At 42.1% G+C, this 22,616-nt stretch overlaps 1 protein-coding gene and 1 long non-coding RNA gene across 3 annotated transcripts in view; one reads left to right on the top strand and one right to left on the bottom strand.

Annotated features, from left to right (window-relative positions):
• CACNA1A (calcium voltage-gated channel subunit alpha1 A) overlaps positions 1–22,616 on the bottom strand; it is a 253,604-nt gene that overhangs the window by 77,406 nt on the left and 153,582 nt on the right. The window contains exons 24-26 of the mRNA XM_079966539.1: positions 21,964–22,093; positions 14,962–15,021; positions 10,867–10,973 (exon numbers count right to left, since the gene is read on the bottom strand). Coding sequence (XP_079822665.1) covers positions 10,867–10,973; positions 14,962–15,021; positions 21,964–22,093 — 297 coding nt within the window. The remainder of the gene's footprint in view (positions 1–10,866; positions 10,974–14,961; positions 15,022–21,963; positions 22,094–22,616) is intronic.
• On the top strand, positions 16,822–18,678 carry LOC307210564. 2 transcript variants are annotated; one of them, XR_013836067.1, is made up of 3 exons: positions 16,822–16,938; positions 17,104–17,273; positions 18,010–18,678. It is a non-coding gene; the product is annotated as an uncharacterized lncRNA (long non-coding RNA). The 2 variants fall into 2 exon arrangements; XR_013836068.1 differs by having other exon boundaries at positions 17,099–17,273.

Here is a 22,616-nt window from a genome sequence, read left to right as displayed (position 1 = left end):
CATATTCCAGCTTGATCCTATTAGCATTCTCTGGCCATGACATTCCCAAACATTGTCATTTCCCAGCATAAATGTTTAACATTACTGAAAATAGCTAGCCTGCAGAACAAAGAGAGAGGAGGATTGTCTGTTTGGGCATAACATATTTCCATAGTTGTGAGAATGCCCTGCTTATTTGCATTATATCTCTATTCACCAGAAGACTTTCCTTCGAACAACAGTGAGCCCCAGGCTTTACAGCCAAGCAAACTATGCTCTCCAACTCCCTCCTTGACAGAACAAAAGCACAAGGGAGGCTAGATTTTTTTTTAAAAAAAAAAAAACAACTCCCAAGCATATGCCCCAGGGCCGTTTTTGTTGCTGTTGTGTGTAGATGACAACAGGCCTCTAGGAAGTAGCACCCTGTCCTATGACTGCTCAGTGCAGTTGGATGTTCCCAAAGTCTCTAGCACGTGGGGGCTTTCTTTTTAAAGCTGATGTTATTTCTAATCACCATCCTTGTCCTTCATCCTTGACAACATTAGCATATCATGAGTTCCTGGCACAAGTAGGATTTCAATATATTTCAAGCAGGTTGCAGTAGAATGTTCTGTTCAGTGCACATCATGGCCATTGCAGAGTCCCAGAAAGTGAAATCCTGACAGTAAAATACAATGATCCCAACTCAGTGATGCAACCTACAACAGTACCAACTGAATGACTGATGTTTGGAGAGACGAAAGGAGCTCTAAAATGTCTTCCCTTCCAACCACATTAGCCAAAGTGATGCATAGCCAAGATAACATAGATAAATAGAATGTGTACCAGAGAGTGAGTGAGAAAGAAAGAAAGAAAGAAAGAGAGAGAGAGAGAGAGAGAGAGAGAGAGAGAGAGAGAGAAAGAGACAGACAGAAAGACTTTACCGTGTGCTGCTCCTGTTGTGAAGTGGCAGTGAAAGGGAAGAGACAAGGAAAGTGAGTAACATTAAGAAAGAGAACACACAACATAAACCCCAAACGAACCCAATACCACATGCTGGCTCTGTTCAGGGAAGTTTCTGAAACAAATAGGTTTTTCCTGCACCCTTCTTTGGCGGCTGCCTTGAAACACAGGGTAGTAATGTGCTACAACTGTTTAGCTACAGATCTTAGGCTAAACAAGATCAAAGCCTTGGTGTTGAGAAAATCCTTCATGCCAGCTCAGTTGGAAACCTGGGAAGTTTCCAGCATCACTGGACAAAGCATTTCTTACAAAGAAAACAAACCTGTCTGCCCTTGCTCATTCAAAAACAAACAACAAACACAAAAAACCACCTCAGGGCAAAGGGCAGCAGCCAAAGGCACTTCAAAAAATCTTATTCATCTCTTATGTGGAGCTTACTCACATTCAGATTATACTTGGTTTTTATTCAAGGCTTAATCTTTACCCTAAATTTACATATCCTTATTCTTTAAAACTTTTCGGTCTTTCATTCAGCATCCATTTCTTGATGTGCTTACTTGGATTTATATACTCCTAATTTCCACTGACATAAAAATTGAGGCGTCAAATTCCAATGGTTACACAAATCCTGACTAAGGAATGAAAATGAAGAGGAGTTTGATTGAAATATCAAGTCTTCATACCTAAGCATGCTTAGTAGGGACAAAGGCTGCAATCCTAACCCCACCTAACTGAGATTAAGCACCACTGATTCAATAGGACATATTTTATAGTAGGCATGGTTAGGATTTTAAGTGCGACTTGGTTCCAAATAAACATATGTGGGATCAGGTTGCATGCCTCACCACATGACATGGGAAGCTAATTAGGCTGTTTAGGTCTGGGGCACTGTTTAACAATTCTCAGTCCTTATCTCTAAGCTAGTACAAATAAAAACTATTGTTTCATGAAGCTCTACTAACTTTCCCTATCAAGGTGATCATTCTTTTGTCCAAATACAGATAGCAATAGTGGTGGGGGAGGCCAAGCTCTCATCGGCACAATTTTTTTTGGACCTAGGTGGGGTAATAGCAATTATCTTGACACTCCTCCGGTGATCCCAAGTTCAAGTCTAGAACAGTGGCTATGAAATGAGTTTACAATCCAGAATCTAGTTGCTTAACATACTGGTGTGGCTGCTACTGATGCAATAGTATGAATAAACATAACGTGGTGGACTACGGAGCAGTTTATACAGTCAGATGACAGCAACACAGCTGAAAAACAATACAGACCCTTGTACATTTAATTGAAGCTGGCATGATTGGCTCAAAAACATTTTCTATATGCTGATGAAAATTTTAATGAAACTGATGAGAGATGAGAGAAGAACAAACCAGATCACCAGTGATATAGAATGCATAAGAAAGAGAGGAAAGGAAAACTGCAGTAGAGGGTGGCAAGTTCCATCAGAGTAATAAATGACTGGGAAACACAACCACCAACAATGTCACTGTAAAGTTGTTTGCACTGACTTATAAAACGCCAGTTATGTCAGACATTAATTCTATTCCAACACTCTTCTATGGTGGCAATTGTCAGAAGATTATAAAAGAAAATGAGACCCATGGTCTCCAGGAGCCCCAAATCTCTGATAAATTTGTCAGATACCCATCATCTCTAGTAGTGCAACCCATATTCTCTTCCATAGCTCTTGCTGCCCTTATTGTTTTTGAAGCAGAAGCACTGTCTTTGTCAGAGCTCCAAGGCTGAGTACATAAGCATGTGCATGTTGGATCAGTAGAATAAACGCTAATCTATTGCAAGGTGAATTGTCAGCTCCCATTCTTCAGTCCTGCAGGTACAGGGCCAAGTTCCATTGTGTTAAGATATTTTTAAAAATGGGATATCTGGAAGAGGGAGCTATGGCAGGCCTTAGAGACAATTACACTTTCACCCTGCTACACAACCCAGGTACATAGGCTTGCCTTACAGGGACATAAAGGTAAAGGTACCCCTGCCCATACGGGCCAGTCGTGTCCGACTCTAGGGTTGTGCACTCATCTCACTTAAGAGGCCGGGGGCCAGCGCTGTCCGAAGACACTTCCGGGTCACGTGGCCAGCGTGACGAAGCTGCTCTGGCGAGCCAGCACCAGCGCAGCACACGGAAACGCCCTTTACCTTCCCGCTATAAAGCGGTACCTATTTATCTACTTGCACTTAAGGGTGCTTTCGAACTGCTAGGTGGGCAGGAGCTGGGACCAAAAGACGGGAGCTCACCCCGCCGCGGGGATTCGAACCGCCGACCATACGATCGGCAAGTCCTAGGCACTGAGGTTTTACCCACAGCGCCACCCGCGTCCCTACAGGGACATAGGCTTGCCTTAGTCACAAGTTCACAACACTGCTGGAGCTTGCCTTTCCATGTGATGGCACTGGCTCAGTGCCACGTGCTGCATATGTGACACCTGACTAGAAACCTTAGTCACCATTCCAGGATTTCAGCCTCAGTTCTTCCCTAAGCTTGTTCTATGTCTAGCTACTTAAGAGATATGCTAGAACTGTAAGACTACCTTCACCTGAGACGGCTACAGAGGAACTCGCAGTACCATCATGACAACAAATAATCATGAATAAAAAGGACATATGGCGGGGTCCGTAAGCGAAGCATTGCGGCCTCAGGCGAGAACTGAAGGTTTCAAATGCCCACACTGTATTCAGGCTGCTTTGCCCATCACCTCAGGATGGAAAAAAATGTAAGAATAACATGCTGTTACAGGTGTGTGATCTGGGAAAAGAGGCTGAAAAACCTCCAGATTAAATCTCACCTGGGCATGACCGGAGACAGCAACCCTGAGACCCCAGTGCATGAGTGCAAGCACTTTTGAGGAGGCCACAGCACGTTCCTAGGTTCATGCAGAGAGCCAAAAACTATAGAAGAAAGTTGCAGATGCACGGAAGAGCTGGAAAATGGGTGCAAGGCATGCAGGTAGGGAGGAAATAAGGTGGCTATTCCAGGAGAAAGGCTGACTGCACTAATCTGGTAACCTTTGGGTTGCTGTGGAATCTCCTACCATCCTTGTGGTTTGTAGATAGAAAATATGAGATAAGGTTGCATTAATAATTTTTTTCTCATGCATCACAAGAGCCTGATGCTGAATGATGGAGTGCAGAGCACTGCAGAAAAACTGCCCTTGAACGTCAAGATTTCTGGCTTTGATGAATTTTGGGATAAAGATACTAGGCAACTAACTGTTCACTAGCAGAAGCCTGCACAAGGACAACCCCAACTGCTACGGGGCTTTCCTGCTCTTCTCCCTCCACATAACCCCCAAATTGGCTTGGAGGGTGGGTACTGAGAGAACCCTCAGGACAGCACAATAGGGGAGGAGAGAGGACGTTCCATCAGGCAGCAATGCTTGCCCTGATGAAGCAATTTCCTTAGTGCTATGTTGCATTCCTCCCACTGCAAATGCATATGAAACTTCACCTGCTTGCATACTCAGAAGACCTTGTTACACTTGCCTCCACTTCACCCCCCAACTCCCCGTTTTTCTAACCACAATTTAAATGGTAAGATCACTGGGGCTGAAGGATTGTTTTTTCTTCATGGGTTGCAGTGGCAGGGCTTAACCAAATGACATGGCCACCACCACATCCACACAGCCCCACCACTCACTCCAGCCAGAAAGGGAGTGGCAAAGAAAAAATGCCCTATTGCTATGCCAACTCCCAAGCTGGCATAGTGAAGAGGCCCAGATTGGGCCCATTGGCATCATGTGATGGCAGCAGGGCTAGTTCAGGATCCAGCAGATCCCTTGCTGGACTCACTCTGACCTTTCCCTGTTATGGGGTTTACCCTGACTACAACCAGTGGTGATATTGCTGGTGGTAGCTTCTGCCTGACTGCCATTTGTGCAGGCACATTGAGGTACAGTACTCTACAGCGGTGAAACATCTCTGCTGGCAGGGTTGGACATAGCCTCACCTCTGCCTCATCCAACCTCCCCTTCAGCCAAGTGGACTGGATTGCAGCTTAGGGCTCATCTGCACTTCTGCTTGTCCTGTGCCTAGAAACAGGGTGAAACTAGGCTTTATTTCACCTGGGAGCCTCAATAGTGCCCCTCTCTGGAGCCTTTACCCTATGCAAAAACCTGGCTAGCTCCCCTGTAGCTATGACTCTGCCTAGAAAGCACAGGGCTGAGTGCTTTTCCGCTTGACCTGCTCTTTCTAGGCATGAGTCTGAGTGGTTTCCCCTTGACCCGCTCCTTTCCAAGGGAACACCTACTCTTTTTCAATAAACAGAACAAATGGCAATCTGGGGGAAATCCACTAAAGAGTGGTTTCCCCATGAAGAAGGCAGCAGGACAAGAGGAAGTATGGATAAGCCTTCAGATTGCCATGTGTGTTAATAGAGCTATAACATGAACAAACAACAGAAGTGGCAATCTATTAGATTGTTCTTTCCTCTTCTACTACACCTTGGTCCAAGCTCCTAAAATTATTCCTAGGAGGGAAAATGAATATAAATCTGTACCTTTAGAACTAGTTACCCTTGGAAGCGATTAAGACATTCAAATCCTGTCCAACGTGCTCTGAATCAATCACTACTACACACTGTGCGCATCCAATTTTCAGCTGAACCGCAGACACATGACACAGGTGTGAGGTTCCCCAATACTAAGAAGTCTCTGCTTGTTTCTTCCCTTTGACTTCCTTGTTCCATGTGGGAGCAAAGGAAATCAGGAGCTCTACGATAGGGATAGCCAACCTGGTGACATTTTGGTGCTTATGACTCAAATTCCCATCAGTCCCAACATAGCAAATGATCAGGGATGATTGGAGTTGTAGGTTACATTCACACCACACATTAAAAGCATTCTTATACCACTTTAACTATCATGGCTTCCCTCAAAGAATCCTTGGAACTGTGGTTTGTTAAGGGTGCTTAGAGTTGTTAGGCCATCCCTCACAGAGTTAGAATTCCTTAACAAACTACAGTTCTCAGGGGTTTTTTTGTTTGTTTGTTTTTTTAGCGGGGGGAGCCATGACTCTTCAAGTGAACAGTGCTCTAACTGCATGGTGTGGGTGTTACAGTGGTCCACAAATCTGGATGGCACCAGGCTGGCTACTCTGCCTTATGAAATGGACCAATTGCTGAGGCTGCTAAGCAGGAAAGTTCTTTTCCAGTATAGGTCAGAAAGTTCTTGATTCTAAATCACTGTAACTTCATTTATTGATAAAAGTTTGAGACTCAGTTCAGAACTCCAGACATGATGTATGATGCTTCTGAGAATTCAGGAAATCCCTACTTTTCTTTTCATATGATAAATGGGATATCTCTGCATCAACCCACCCTCTTTTTTCATTCCAGTAAGTTCTTCATTATCCCTGTGGAATTCTTGTATTTCACCCCTCAAGATTGTAGACTCTGATTTTCAATGGATATTTTGTCATGGTTTGAAAAAAGCTAGATTTGTCCAATTATAGCTTTATAGCCTACACCCAAACACACTTATAATTTTATTGGCATCCTAAGAAATTGTCGACAGAATCTTGAGGCAGCTCTATGAGGTAATGAGGTACCCAGGCTTGTGGAAAGTCAGAAACAGTGTGTCTTCTCCATCAAAATACATTATTATTATTATTATTATTATTATTATTATTATTATTAATTATTATTATTATTATTATTATTTCTACACTGCCCTTCATTCAAAGATCACAGGGTAGTTTACAATATAAAAACACAAACCAGCTTCCAGTTTTCTGCCATGGCCGTTGGCTGCTTTCCCAGAATACTGGACCCCAATCGTGCAGGTTTTCAGGGTTAATATGGGGGTAATTGGCCCTGCCGACCCCCGCCCCAGGATAGGGGTGGACTGGCCGTCACCCGCAGTTTGTCCGATAACCGCTGCTCGCTACAGAATGCGGGAGCAGGGATGCTGGGTGCAAGCACTGCATGAGTTGGCAATGCTCTAATGTCATCGCCATGAGCGGGAGATCCCTGTTTCCTAAAATCATTAAAATTTGGACTAAGAAACGGGCGTGTTCTGGAAAAAAGGAGATAAAAAAGACCTGCTAAACGAAACAATCATTGGATGCCAAGGTGTGGACTTGAAATGGACATTCATCACTGTGCTTTGATTTAAGTGGGGTGAGCGACTTTCTCTTTTATTTCTCATTTGCTACTTTAGTGAACCTCACCAAGAAAGAATTAATTACTCAAAAAGAATGTGGGAGGAACTGTTAAAATCAATTTGATATTTGGCTGCATAGCCATCTGCGGAGAGCCCCAAGGCAAAATTAATGATTTTATAAGAAGGAGGCTCAGGCTGAGAAATATGGCAGTGGCTGTGGCGGTTGTGATGCAGAAGGAAAATAAATGAACTCCCCTTAGGGGAAGCAAAATACATTCAATGGACTGGGAATATTTCATGCAAAAACTGCATTTTGCCTGCATGGACTGTCTTTATACTTGGATTAAAGTGAAGGTGAATTTGTGGTTTGTGGCTCGCTCCCCCCCCCCAGGGCCCAGGGGGAGCTGGCTTGGATCCCAGAGGAACAACAATCAACAAATAATTACTGAAACTGTGAGATATAGCCTGTGGCATTGTTTTTCTACGGAAAATTTGTATTTGGAGCAACAACTGGTTAAAAGACCTGGAAGGTCGCTGTGCTATAAATCTTACTAATTAAAGAAGAGTTGGAGGAGTGCTCAGAGCATTGGAAAACAAAGATAAAACTGGGAAGAAGGAAGGGTCAACTGGGATGACTACGCTTAAATCATTTAAAGAAGATCAATACAGGGGAAATGCTTCGCATTCAAACAGACTTATGGATTTATGAATCGTGATAGAAAGCCGCACACCAGTGATTGGAAGAAGACATTAAGATTGGAATGATGAAACTGGGGGGAAAATAAGAGAGACGAACGCAGGAACAACTGAAAGAGACTTTCTCTAGACATCCAGAATATGGGAAGCTCCCTTGAAATTTTTTTTTAAATTCGGATGTATAATTCATATTATTGTTTGTATGATGTGGCAAGATTTGATTTGATTTATTACCAACTGGAATATTATTAATTGAAAATTAATAAAAATTATTTACATATATATATATATATATATATATATATATATATATATACCACAAAAATATATAACAAAGTAACAAGCAGAAGAAAGTAGCAAATGGTGAATGGATAAATTTGAGCAAAATCAGGTTCTTTTTCTTTCAAAGAAATGAGGGAAACTCTGATAATTTGAAGATGGAAGGGAAATGGTCAAGGACGGTGGTATTTGTCCAAACTAAATGTAGGGTGTGTATTACCCCTTTAATGCATAAGGCTCTGTAAGAAGCATTAAGTTTCAAAATTTGCATAAGGTTCTGTGGGTGAAGGAGACAGGAGGCTGGAATTTGTAACAGATGTTTCCTTGCCACTGTCCAAGAGCACCAGATCATGTCTGCAGCCACTTCTATCTAAGTATCTCTAAAGAGTGTGGGATACCATCAAGTTACCTGACAAAATTTTCAACTGAGCAGGGAGAGTTAGCACCATCTCTGGAGAACTGGGACCATCTCTATACATCCAGGAAAACTGAAGGATGTGAAGATCAGTTGGAAAGCTCTTGGCTGCTTGGATGTGACCTACAGTGGCAGGAATCCTACAATAACAGCTGGCTGTAAACTTTAGTTGCTACAAAGGCTGAGGCTTGGAGTAAAATATATATTACTTCCCTCTTCCTCTCCGGACTAAATAGCATTCGTGGTGGTGACTGTGAAAACTTTCACTTATTGTGCTAGATTTATTTACATCATATTCATTGTAGATTTATTTGGATTACATTGTCATTCTGATTCATGGACCTTTTATAAAGACTCAAGAGAAGTATATTAGGGCTCAGCCAAAAAGCCCACCCCCTAATTTGCAAACTATTTTGGAAGCTGAAAAAGTAGAGGGAGGGCTTTTTAATGTTTCAGGGGAGTGGGGCTGCGGCCACTCTTCCCCCCAATAGTATCTCTAAGAACAATGCTATGTGATTAAGTATATCATTTGATATCGTCTTCCTGCTTCCAGTGCACCACCAATAGAGCCTCTCTCAACACTGTGGAATAGACACAGATGGAGATAATCAGAAAATGATGGGGGAATTTCATTATCTGCATTCCTCTTCAGTTGGAAGAGGAACCAGGCTCTCACTTGCAGTTTGCCTGGTGGTATGGCACTCACTCCCCCATGGAATGCGAGGGCAGGCAAAGACACTGGGTGCACAGAGCACTCTGGCTACTGCAACGCCCCCCACCCCTTTCCTGGAAGCACAGGCTATCATGTTAATTGGATTCAAATTGGAGTAAACTACAGGTGTGTGCCAGAGATGATAAGAAACTGCAAAAACAACCCAGCTACAAGGATGTAAAAGGTTTGGACTGAGAGTGGATACGATTCGGTGAGAGAGACGATGGAGGGAAGGGAGCACATGGTTTGCTTATTTAAAGTTTTTCTCTTCATTTTTAATACAGCAATCCTCCCTGGAATGCAAGTTTTATTTAAAAATATCTGAACAAGTGAGGATGGAAGAAATTGGAATATAAATGGAATTTAACAAAATTGGAACTGTGTGTGTGAGAGAAAGGAACTGAGAGGGAAGGGGGTGAGAAACCCGATGCTATGAAAATAAAGAGCAAAATCCACCCTAACCATTATCCACAAAGGAATGTGTTTGATATGAAGAATGCTGTTGTTATAGTGAGGCTGCTATTGGAATGATATTGGAAAATCAATAAAAAAATATTTTTTAAAATAAAAAAGTGTATCATTTGATATCAACCCTGCAAAACTGGTAGTGGGGGGGGGGTGGAGTTGAAAATAAAAGGAAAGCAAAATATATCCCCTCCCTAATTTGAGCCAAAAGTCAACTATCAACTCAGGTTTTTGATGATATTATTAGAAATATTGTTAAGACCATAACCTCATTTTCTTTGTTTTAGAGTAACTTAAATTTGATAATAATAATAATAATAATAATAATAATAATAATAATAATAATTTGTTATTTATACCCTGTCCATCTGGCTGGGTTTCCCCAGCCACTCCAACACAATATTAAAATACAATATGTTAAACATTAAAAGCTTCCCTAAACAGGGTTGCCTTCAGATGTCTTCTAAAATGTGTGAGTTCACATTTCTTTTCTAAAATGTGTGAATACAGCATAAGGCACTTTAGGACTCAGGGCCTGAACCATATTTTATTCTTCTTTTTAAACCTGACCCATTTTGGTGCTATGCATCTCACAGCATCTGTATTGCAAACGTACAAGGGACAAATCAGAAAGAGCAGACCACATGAGCTTCTCACCCTATATTTTGATGATGAACTGCTGTAGACACACCCTAAATGTGGTATTGTAAATGTAGGTTGGTTTTACATTTAATCAGCTCTTTCTCTTAGCTTGAACAGGAAGTAGTGGAGCCTCTCTACAAATGATGTATGCTTCTGTTATCAGTGAGAGAAAAAATCTTAGCCATGCCAGCCTCTTGGCCTTTTTGCATCCTGATATATCCATTCAGTGCAACATAGGAGATCATTTTTCAGAATTTATGGCTCGGATTCCCACAACCTGCAACTTACAAGGCGTCTGAAAAGAAACAGGGGCAGTCTGCCATTCCTATAGTTGGCCCTTGGGGAAAACTCCACATGCAAGGAGCATCCCAAGCCAAGGGGAGAGCACACAGATTTGGAGTGTCCATGCTCTAGGAAGGCTTATGGCAGCACCGGAAGAGGGATTGTGATGAGGGAATGGGCAGGGGGGCCAAGTTGCCTATGTGTTGACAACTGTTAACAGACCAATCATGCAGCAAGCTTCAACAAGAGTCTTTTCCAGGAGAAGGGAATGAGCTGTGCTTTCTGCAGAAAGAGGTAAAAGAAAGAAAGCACTATGGCTCCCTAAAGAAACTTACGTGAAGGCAAACGCCACCAATGCTCCACTGACCACAATGAAATCCAGGATGTTCCACAGGTCCCGGAAATAAGCACCTCGATGAAGGATCAGTCCTAAGTCAATCATCTAAAGAATTAACCAAAGCAAAGAAACACAGGGTTCTTGAGGCACTATGCATGGTTTTGATTACTATAATTTTGAGATTCCCAGTCCCCTAGTGTCAATTACTATTGTTTCCATAATTCCACTCTAATGACGGAGGTCAGTCTTGCTGGGCTCATTTTACAAAGTAGGAGATCAAGGCAAAAAAAAAGGGGGTTGACTTGCATGAAAATGAAAATGCTAAGAACAGACCACAGGTGCAGCTCTAGTATTCATGGGCAATGCAGAAAATAGCAAACAAAAGATACTTCATGCCCAGTTCAAAGACTAAAATCTGGTTTTTATGAATCTTGAGAGTTGTGCTGGCAAAACACAGTCTGAAACACTATTTGTTTTTCTGGATGTGTTGTACACACAATTTCCTCCATGACATAATCTCTCCCCACATGTTTAATGGTGCTGCTGTCACAGGAATCCTGACTGGGTAGAGATGAGATCTATGCAATACTGGAGTTATCAAACCCCACAGCACAGAATCCAGAGTGTATGAAAACATTCTGCAGCACATATACTACTGCTTGTAGGCAAATCTTTCACTATGCCACTCTGTAAAGCGTGCATTAAATTCAGAGCCACTTCAAATGCTACAGTAAAAGCACATCTAGCCTAGCATTTTTACTACGTATCAACCACACATTTTCTGTAATGTTAAAAGAGAAAAAAATATATGCAGTCATGTCGGAAGCATGCACCTGGGAGCCTCAGAAGTGAATGCAGAGTGAGACTTGTCCCTTCTGGAACCCATTAAGCAGCTCACAAAGAACTGCTGAATTAAAAACAACTAATGCCTGGAAAAGCTCTTGCAGCCTAATGGAACATAGGAAGCTGCCTTATATTGGATCTGACCATTGTGGTCCATCTTGCTCAGTGTTGTTGATAATGACTGACAAGGTTTCAGTAACTCACAGTCCTGTCTGGAAACACCAAGGACTGGACCTGGGGCATGCAATGCATGAGCTATGGCCCTTTCTCAGATACAACCTTCCCCTGTATGATTCTAACCATGTTTACTCAGATAATTCCCATTGATTTTCAGTGAGACTTAGGGCTTATCCACACTTCCATTTGCCCTGCTGCTTTCTCCCAGGGAAATCTGTGATTTATCACTGAATCATAAATCAGGCTTTCCATGGATAGCTGTTTGTTTCGATTTAGCGCTAAAGCATGGGTTTTCCGGGGGAAAGTGGAAGGGCAAAGGCAAAACCACTCTGACCTGTGCCTAGAAAGCATGGGGTGAGTGAAAAACCGCTCTGACCCATGCTTTATATTGGCATGGGACAAGTGGAAGCGAGGATGAATTGTGGTGGAAGTTAACCTATAAGGCGCTATGGTGTCATCTAGTGGTCCTCAGTCACAACTACAAGCAAATCCTCTGGCTTGAGAGAGTATATACAGAAATGGGAAGCCAGGAGGGGAAAAAGTATGCTTAGGGCTGTCAACCAAATGAAATATATTCCCCTCAGTAAGAGACCTGGGAGTTACGATAAGGGCATGGAGCAACCATTATGTCAGCAAACATGAAAGACAGTTGTAATAGACAGGTGAGTGAAAGAACAATTGACAGCAGGGGGATGTGATGGAATGCTAGCTAGAGTCAGAATGAATGCAGTGTCCGTTGTGAATGGCAGCTGAAAGAGTATGAGGAGTTGAGTAAAAATGCGGGAGGGAATTAGGTGTGTGAGTGTTAGAGAGGGAATGAATGAACGAACGAATAAACAAACGAAGGTATAGGTAATGAGAGCCAGTGTGGTATAGTGGTTAAGAGTGGTAGTCTCGTAATCTGGGGAACCGGGTTCGCGTCTCCGCTCCTCCACATGCAGCTGCTGGGTGACCTTGGGCTAGTCACACTTCTGTGAAGTCTCTCAGCCCCACTCACCTCACAGAGTGTTTGTTGTGGGGGAGGAAGGGAAAGGAGAATGTTAGCCGCTTTGAGACTCCTTAAAGGGAGTGAAAGGCGGGATATCAAATCCAAACTCTTCTTCTAATAATAATAATATTAGGACAGTTCTAAAAGAGGGGGTTTAACCATTATGCCTGGTCAGGATAAAAAAAAAACTTATTTTTGATTCTTTATAAATTTACTAATTGTTCTGATACATTAAATGCTTTTTGTAATTATTTTGTCATTTTTCATACAGAATGGTTGACATAAGCACATACAAAATGCAGTAAGAATGATGAGTGTAACAAATAGAAATAGAAATAAAAAATGAGAATACAGAGGGGAGGGGAAATTTAATTAATGAAGGTGTTCTGGTCTGGGTGGATTCTAGGAATACCTCATTCTAGGAATAGTTAATAGTATCTCATGCTACCTATTTGCACAAACCAGCTTTTAGTCCAGATCTTGCTCTGTCTTAGCACTCAACTGAGCAGATCTTAGTTCCCAAGTGAAGTGAAAAAAGCCTGTCACACAATCAATCCGCGGTAGCCTCAAGAGAAGCCAGCAGTGTGAACTACGGCACACTTTAGCTTGTAAAGCTGCAGCATGAAAACACAATATTCTTCACTATAATAACCACATTTGGGGAATAATGCCTTGCTTTCTTAGGCGCAGTTCAGTGCCCTCAAGAAATATGCTAGCACATTTGAAATTTTTGTAACTGTCTAGGAGGATACTTCACACAAATGGCTTCCTGGGTGAAAATGTTTCAGTTTGGCTCTGCTTTCAAGTGGCTAACATATTATACAGTGGGAACTCGGGTTACAAACTTAATTAGTTTCGGAGGTCCGTTCTTAACCTGAAACCATTCTTAACCTGAGGTACCACTTTAGCTAATGGGGCCTCCCGCTGCCGCCGTGCGATTTCTGTTCTCATCCTGGGGCAAAGTTCTTAACCCGAGGTACTACTTCCGGGTTAGCAGAGTTTGCAACACGAAGTGTTTGTAACCTGAGGTGTTTGTAACCCGAGGTACCACTGTATATGAATTAGGCCCCAGATATCTGTCAATGTCACCATGCCTGTACATTTCCTCACCAGTGAATCTAAACTTGTGTGCATCTGTCTTAAGTGTTCAGTCAAGCCCCAGCAGAGGTCTGCTCTAGGCTGTCTCTTGTTTTTCTTACAATTCTGGTCATGGGGGCAACTGTTATTGTGGTTGCAGCATGCAGGAAGGGAAGGTTTATCCTTTCCCTTCCTAGCCACAACCTTCTCCTGAAAACTGCCCCCCTCCTCTGCTACGATGCTTTTATACTATGCTTTATAACTGTAGTGGGGACATTTTTGCGGAGAGGGAGTTATAGGTATGGAGGAAAGGGATAGATTTCCTCTCCGTGCATGGTGCGATCACATTGACAATCCACCCCATGGGCTATAATTAATTTAAGACAAAGAGATGTAGCTGCACACCGCACAATAAGCATAGCATGTAGTTTAACTCTTAATTTGCTAGGGTTGCTGAAGAATTAGAGTGCTGGTTGTACAGGAGGCAGAGTGGCCGAGTTTAGTTTCTGAAAGCTCTGGTTTGAGGCACACATACCCTTACTTGTTCATAATTGTGTCCATGTACAACTGTTGTTGTTTTTTTCTGAGGGGAAGAATGGTTTGGAAGTATTCAAATCCATATTGTATTTTGGCAGAGTAGTTAATCGTAACTGCTTAGAGATTTTTGAAATATTAAGCAGTATATTCATTATAAGAAAGAAAGAAAGAAAGAAAGAAAGAAAGAAAGAAAGAAAGAAAGAGAGTATCTTATTTCTGAAATTTTCACTCGACCTGGGCAAGCTATGACAGATATGTGTGCCTGTTGGACTACTAAATGGGAAAGGGTGTGTGAAAAGGCTCTTTTGAGCAATTCCCCCAAGGGACATTTGTTTCTCATGCCCCCCAAATACTGATTCACAAACATTCAGCCCAGCTCTACTTCTGCCCTGCAGCTTCAAGTTCTCTGTTCCAAACACTACCAAAACGTCATGAGATCTCAGGCTCAAGCCCAGTTCCCCAATTACTAACCTTAACAACCATTTCAAAGGTGAAGACACCTGTGAAGACATAGTCAAAGTAACGGAGAACCTACAGGGAGAAATGACATAAAGGAATTAAAAATATAGTTTAGGTCTCACCACATCTCTGAAGTCATAAATCCTAACCAAACTCGTGACCAAGGCAGACCTTGGCTTCCATTTTGTCTCTAAACACAATCTAGTCAGCAGCATGCAGGAGATAAAGTTCAAAGCAACAAATGACAGATTAAAGACTCTTATATTATCTAGAATCAATAAAGTAATCCATACTGCATTCTGGTCACTTCTCCCTCTTTTATGAGATACTACAGCCTTACTGATCTGTAATGAGGGTCAGAATTTCGAATTGTGTTTTACTCTACTACCATCTTATGGAGTTCCCATTGTAACCATTGTTATCTGTGGAATATGCTAACGGAAACATAAAAAGCATCTGCATGTGTAACATCCTATCTCCATGGGAGTTACGGCTGTCCTTTGGCTTCTGATGTTGCTATTATAAAAGGGCTGATTTATAGGGGCATACAGTTAGAGTAGCAAAAACAAGGTTCTGTGATTACATGCATAAACATTTTATAGCTTATAAAAATAGCAACTGGTGGGCTAATGATTTGGAATTTGACATACACGATTTACCTGATGAGGTCTACAGAAGTGCCACAATTACACTGATCCCATACAACATATTGGAAAAACAAAAACAATAAACGCTAACAATAAACAAAACAACTTTCCCACCCCCTAACCATCAGATAAAAATTAATAACAACTCAACATTAACATATCCCTCCATGGCCCAAAGATCATTCATATTAACTAGGCTGTATTTTGCTTTTGTTTAATCTCCCCACTTTGCCCAGAAACCTTGTGGCAAGGCAAGTTGATGTAAATCAGTGTGTGTGTGTGTGTGGGGGGTGTCCTCCAGTGATAGTTCAGTATCTCTCCTCCAGTTTTAGGGAGCAGCAGCAAAAGCAGAGCAAAAATTTGCCTCCTCTGCAGTCGTCCTGGCCGCTTGCTCCAATCCTGCTGTTGAGGAGGCAGCAGCCATTTTGTATTAGGCCACCACCCTGGCAGCAGCCATTTTGTGACTGGTGCCCTCAACACCTTCACAAAATTCCAAATATGTCCCCAGATGCAAAGAACTTGATGACCACTGGATTAAACAAACGTCACGTGTTTCACAAGATTACAAACACTCCAAGTATCCCTATTTTCCAGGGACATCCCTGATTTACAGAAGCTGTTCCGGTTTCTGATTTAATCCTGGAATGTCCCATTTTTCCTTAGGATATCCCTATTTTCACTGGAGGGTATGGAGTTATCCAATCCCCCAAGCCATCTGAAGGCAATCCTGTATAGGGAATTTTTTTTTAAAATGTTTAATTATTATTTTTATATATGTTGGAAGCTGCCCAGAGTGGCTGGGGCAACCCAGTAAGATGTGTGGGGTACAAATGGTAAAATCAACATTATGGAATGGAACGTCCCTATTTTTATCGGAGAAATGTTGGAGGGTATGAGATTACACTGCCACAGTTGCTATCTATAGGAGAGAAAGAGCGTGGGGATGAGTTTTCTGACGGAGAGGAAAGGAGTGGCTCGGGAATCAATTGAACAGGAATTTATTGGAGGGGAATGGGGACAGGGGTGTCTTGGTGGTCATTTTGTGATTAGGCAGGCTCAGCTATGGCAGCCATGTTGTGCTGTTATTGATACAGGCTCCAAAATGTTGTTTTTGCTGAGAATTGGATTTTTTTTTGGTGAATAGCCAGCAATAGTAAAATATATATATATATTTTTAAAAAATATATAGGTACAAAGTCCCTTCAGGCCAATGGAAGCTGTTTACCACAGAGGTCAAGCATGTCCAGCGCTGTTCTCATGTGGGGGAGGGGCGGCAGTTAAGTGACAAGTGAAGCAATATGGAGGTAATTTCTGAGGCCTTAGGGAGTTAGTTTGTCAGAAGGTAGGGAAGTAAAAGAATGAGGTATACTGTAAGCCTGTGCAAGATCACTCAGAACAGCAAATCTTTCTAAACGTAGAAGAGGCACATCTATCCTGTTAAGTTGTGGCTGAACATATCAGACGACACAGTGATTCTTCAGACAGCTCTTGTTTATTCACAGGCCAGAACAGAACAGAACTGAAGGGTTCAGCCAACCTGCTTATAGAGAGCTCAACTACAAAGCAACAGTAACAACTTTCTGTAACTATCTTATCAGTGAACGTCACTTTCAATTCCTTATTTGCATATGCGGACCTGAGTGAAAACTATCTACAGTATCCCCCTGCTGGCCCAGGGTGAGAACTTCAGTATATAATATAACCATTTGCACACATTGCACAGTTAAAGATAAATATGGGTGTGGGTGGGGGGGGGGAGAGAGAGAGAGAGAGAGAGAGAGAGAGAGTTTAACAGATCCTGAAAGAGCAGGAGCATAGACTATCCTGAGGGCAGCATGTCCCTGTCAATTGGTTTGTAGGTTCGACAGACACAGGTCAGATTTTTCTATGATAGCCTACTGAACATAATGGTACCTAAAGTCCTCATTTTCTTTCCTTTATACTTTGAAAATAAGATGCCATGTAGTTAGCAGTTTTAAATTATCAGGCTCTAGACCAAGCTTTGTAACACGGCGAGTTGCATTTCAGTTTGCTAAATATTGTACATTCTTCATGACAGGCTGCAGTGCAGTGTAAAGTTCAGAGTATGAATGAAAGTGCATAATGGAGAATTGCCAATTATATCCAAAAATTAATAGTTACAAAACAACTACTTTCATGTTTAGCAGACTCCAGTATTTTAATATATTTTCTTTTAAAAACCTGTGAAATTAAATCATAAAACCTGCTGGTTTAAGATTAGAGTTAGGGCTGTCTCATGTTGACTGAAGCTCTGCAAAGCTGGGAAATTGGAAGCTAAGGCTGATGCCTTAACAGATGAACCTCATGATCAGGAATGATGTTGTGTGATGTACAAATTGCGCTTGCTTACAACTTATTCCCCATCCACATAGACTTTTCCTTGGTCATTCAGGCCCAAATCCATATGGGGAGTTTGGAATTCCTGTGAACAGCAAAGATGCCTCATGCTGTCTTGTAGTGCCTTATGAAGCAATTGAATTCCTTCTTTCAGAACACAACTGCTTTGCTTCAGATTGCACCCTCTGAATATCACTTTGCAACAGAAAATATGTGTGGACTAAGATTTGTAAGCTCCCTTATCTAACTTGATATTCTCTGTAAATTCCCATGAGAGCTTTTTTAGAGGGGAAGAGGCACTGGCCTACATATGCACTGAAATATAAATAATTAAGCAACCCGTTCCTTTTCTTGTTGCCTCTTTAAAATCTATGAAACGGCTGGGTTATTTCCAAAACTTGCTTTACTGTTTTTGGTATAATCTTCCGTCATAATGGTGATAGGAAAGAGGTCTACACACCCAATGCCCCAAGTCAATGGTAGCAGTACTGTACCAGTCTCACCCCTAGTGCATCAGAGGATTTTCCACTCAGCTACTCTTTAACCCATCCTGCTAGCTATGATATAAGCCACAAACTGACATGAGTCCTCTAGCAATATATTAAGGGCCATATGCTTCATAAGGCAACACAGGACAAGGACAACATCTTAACTCTGATCTTAAACTAGCAGGGTTTTTTAAATCACTGAATATTTGCCTATATGTAAAGTTTTTTTCAATTTTGTGCAGGAAAATTCCTTTTCAGAATAGGAGCCACAAACAAAAATAAGCCAAAATTGTTTTGGTATCCACATTAGACAGTCTGAAAGAAAAGGGGGAAATCACCAGGGTGCATGAAGATGCCATGTAGTCAATAAGTTGCAGACTTCACAGCTCATTAAACACAGGAAATGGGAATAAAAACAAAATTCAACCATTAAGGATATGTCCAAATCATGTTAATACCTCCTTTAACAGGTTTTACTCTTTGCTTTGGTAGTGAAGATGGCCTTCACTTCTGCCAGTTAATAGTCCCAAATGTACATAGTTCAGTCTCTTCCTGGTCCATATCAATTTTTGTTTGTTTTCATCCATATCTGTTGACACATCTTTTGACCTGTTTCCACATTAATCAGTGATCTTTGAATCCACACTAGAAGTTGTATTTAAATACATAGAGTGGTATGGTATTCGACTAAGTTTTACTCAAGAGTAGACCCCCTGAAATTAATAGAGATAACAGTCATGCTTATTTTATTTTAATGGGTCTACTTTGAGTAAAACTTATTTTATGTCAAAATTACATGTTTATATGTACTTTACTCTAAAATGCACATTGTAATGCATTTTGGTGCATCACTGAGCCAAGAGCTACATTGCACTATTTGGAAAAGTGTGAAATCTAAAGGACAATTATGTTTCAGTCCACACATTAGGCCTGCAGGTATGTATCAGGTCAGTTTGCACCAGAATGTACAGAAACTGAACTCCTTTAGCATCCTAAGATGTGTGACACTGGTGCTGGATGACCACCCTGGGCCAGGTTATTCTTATGTTCAGCTATCATAAAGCTGGGGGGGGGGTTCTTTGGTTATTGGGATGTATTCTATTGATTTTATCCTCATCCCAGCACAAAGGTTTCTTATTACTGCATGAAACAGAGAAGCCCAGTAGAGGCCCTCCCTCCTGCCCATCCCTAGTGGAGATGCTGCTCTAATTATTTCACTCATTTTTCCGTAGGGATATCTCATGGGACCTGTCCAGCGAAGCTCTTGAAAAAGAAAGTGCACTGTAAGCTGGTAGCAGACCCAGGCTGTGATTTATCTCTTTCTCTCCCTTTATACCACTACACCTCCCTCCTAACCTATTTAAATCCCAGCTGCTTTTCTCAGAAAGTCAGAGACTGCAAGAGGGATTTTTGCTTTTCACATATAAGATTATAAGATCAGTAGTGTTAATAACAATCCCACCCCAAATATTATTTTTTACAATATTCTCAAAGGACTGGCTAATACCAGACATAAGGCTTCTATATGCACGACAATTTCCTTATATGAAAATCACCTCAGTGTAGAAAAAACTGTACACCATCATGTGCAACCAACTCACATGTGTCTATTTGGCTGCATGCACACATTGAAATAGACATCTGAACCCTTGTCTGATATGAGGATATACAAGATTTTGCCTACAAAGAGCAATATCCATGTAGAAAAATCATTAATGTATGAAGCTGTCCATAAGGTCTTGGAAAACATAAGACAAAGGGTTTCTGTCAGATGCTGATGGTGGTTGCTCGTGAGTAACCAGGCAGGACTCCAACCTGTCTTTTACAGGTTTTATTGTGCAAACTATTTACAGTGCAGATCTACAAAGTTCATGTCCATCTTAGTCACTTGCAGAATACGGGAGTGGCCCCTTCCGGCTTCTCCCCCAACATAAGAACTTCAGCACCCCAAGCCTCTTCCTTCCCTCCTTGCGTTTCACCCCTCTGCACAAGCTGGGCAACGGAAGTGGCGTGCGTCCCTCCTGGCCAGCTCCCCGAGGTGAGGCGCTGGGGCTCTCAGCAGCATCCTCGAGCCCTTTCCTCAGTTGGCTGGCCCCTTCCCTCTCTTCTCCACTGGAGAAGAGAGGGAAGGGGCCAGTTCCCACCTCTGGAAGAGGAACTGCTCCTCAGAAGTTTCGGAGGCTCTCTGTATTCTAACGGCCCTCCTGCCTCCCTCCCCTGTTCCAATGGCAGTCCCCTGACAGGTTTCTCTCTCAAAGGCCCATCGCCAACATTTCACTCACTGGGGCCAGTGAAGTTTATGAATTTGACAGCTGACATGACACTGGTAAGTCGCCCTAGTATGGTTGTCTATCAGATTATCTCAATCAGTTAGAAAGCTGGGACAGCGGCAGGACAGACAGAAAAGAAGCAAGATGCACCTAAGTTCCAATACGATCTTGAGCTCTAGTTCCCATTCCTTCCTTCCAAGCTCTATCCATATTCAATCAAAGTTTGGAATGCATGGTAAAGTGATCACAAAGCCATGCAATCATATACTGAATTCTATGTGGCTCTACTGAAAACCATACCAATTGGATCATAGGCTCGGACGGTCAGTACAGCTCCTAGTTGGTCACCAATCCCAGATGTAGACAGAACATGCAGCAGGCTAATACAATATGGATCTTACAAGGACACTAGTATGAGGTGCTATATAGCTGAGGACCATCTGACATCTCTACACATACCAAGAACTCCCATATAAAGTGTGGAATTAAGGGAGCAACAGTAGGTAGGCAACCTGGTCAGATGAGCAGGGTACAAATAATAATTTTTTTATTTCTATTACTAAAGGAGGAGAGACAGAGCTGCAGGTTGGACCAGCTGAGATGTGGAAGGTACTTATGCTAACTGACCAGGAGTTCCTTTTATTCCACCAGACCTCCCTGGTTTACTTTTTGATGGAACTCCCGTACAGCAGCCTCCCAAATGTCCTTACTGGGTCACTGTCCAGCTTTGCTCCTGGCCAGTCCCATCAAACTAGACCACGGTGAGCAATCACACACACTTCCATTCAGGCAAGAAAGGGGAACCACAGTTCAAGTACACATACCAGCCAGGCAAAAGCATTTGAGAAGGGAGTGCAGCCAGCGAGTGGGGAGGCCTACAGAGTGGGCATGGCCTAGGGAGGGTCCTAAAGGCCAACTACAGAGGCCTGGAGGACCACATTCAGCCCCAAGCTTGAGATTCCCTGCTCGTGAACTCGATTTTGTAGCAAACCATGGCTACAACATCCAATGATGAGGAGAATACTTGTTTCTATAGCAAGATGTCTCACTGCCTAGAGACATTTTGATCAGGCCATAGTCGTACCCATCAAGGCTAACTTAGAGACATAGTCTTCCCCATCTAAACGGTGGGCCTTCCAGAGCTGGCCATATCTATTTTGGTATCCTATGATTCATCTTCAAAGTCAGAGGAGAGCAGGAGCTGCAATGGAGATTCACGGATAAAAGTAAAGGAACGCAGGAAAGACTTACATTGTTACGGGGAGCACTTGGCTGCACAGGATCTTCAGCAGCCAAAGCAATGCTGCTCATGGCAATCACCATCAGGATGCAGATTTCAAAGTAGCGCAGGTTGACAATGTAATGACAGAGCCGCCGAAACCTAGTACCAATAGGCAAAAGCATATTCTGTGGAAGGGTATCACAAGTGCTGAGCAAATGGCTACATTTCTCCTACTGAATCAGATAAAGTATTTATTTTGGAGCTGAGTGAGAATTACTCAGAATATATATTTTTAAGAAAATTTCCCACTGTATTTTTTTATTGCTGGAAAAAGACCAGTTTCTCCCCCAGATAAATTCAGTGAAAAATAGTGATGCCTATTTCACTGCTACTTAAGTTCTCCACAAGCTGGAGTGGAGACTTTTGAGAGGGCATTTGTCTTCAGCTCTGATTTATTTTTTTATATAGAAAATAGTCAAAGCCGCCAATATATATTAGGTTCTGGTGCATAAGCCAACCTTAATATATCTGAGCCTAGTTGTGGATCAGTCTCATGAATCCAACCAGCCTGATCCTTCTCATTCTCTGCCCAAGTTCACAAAAAATGACATATTCAACCTAAATCAGAACCCCAAAGACTCAGTTTCTGTAAATAAGCAGTCCTCCTTCATCCTCTGAATGA

Source organism: Podarcis cretensis (genome assembly GCF_951804945.1).
Source record: "Podarcis cretensis genome assembly, chromosome: 2".
Taxonomy (NCBI): domain Eukaryota; kingdom Metazoa; phylum Chordata; class Lepidosauria; order Squamata; family Lacertidae; genus Podarcis; species Podarcis cretensis.
This window is presented reverse-complemented; position numbering and strand designations above follow the sequence as displayed.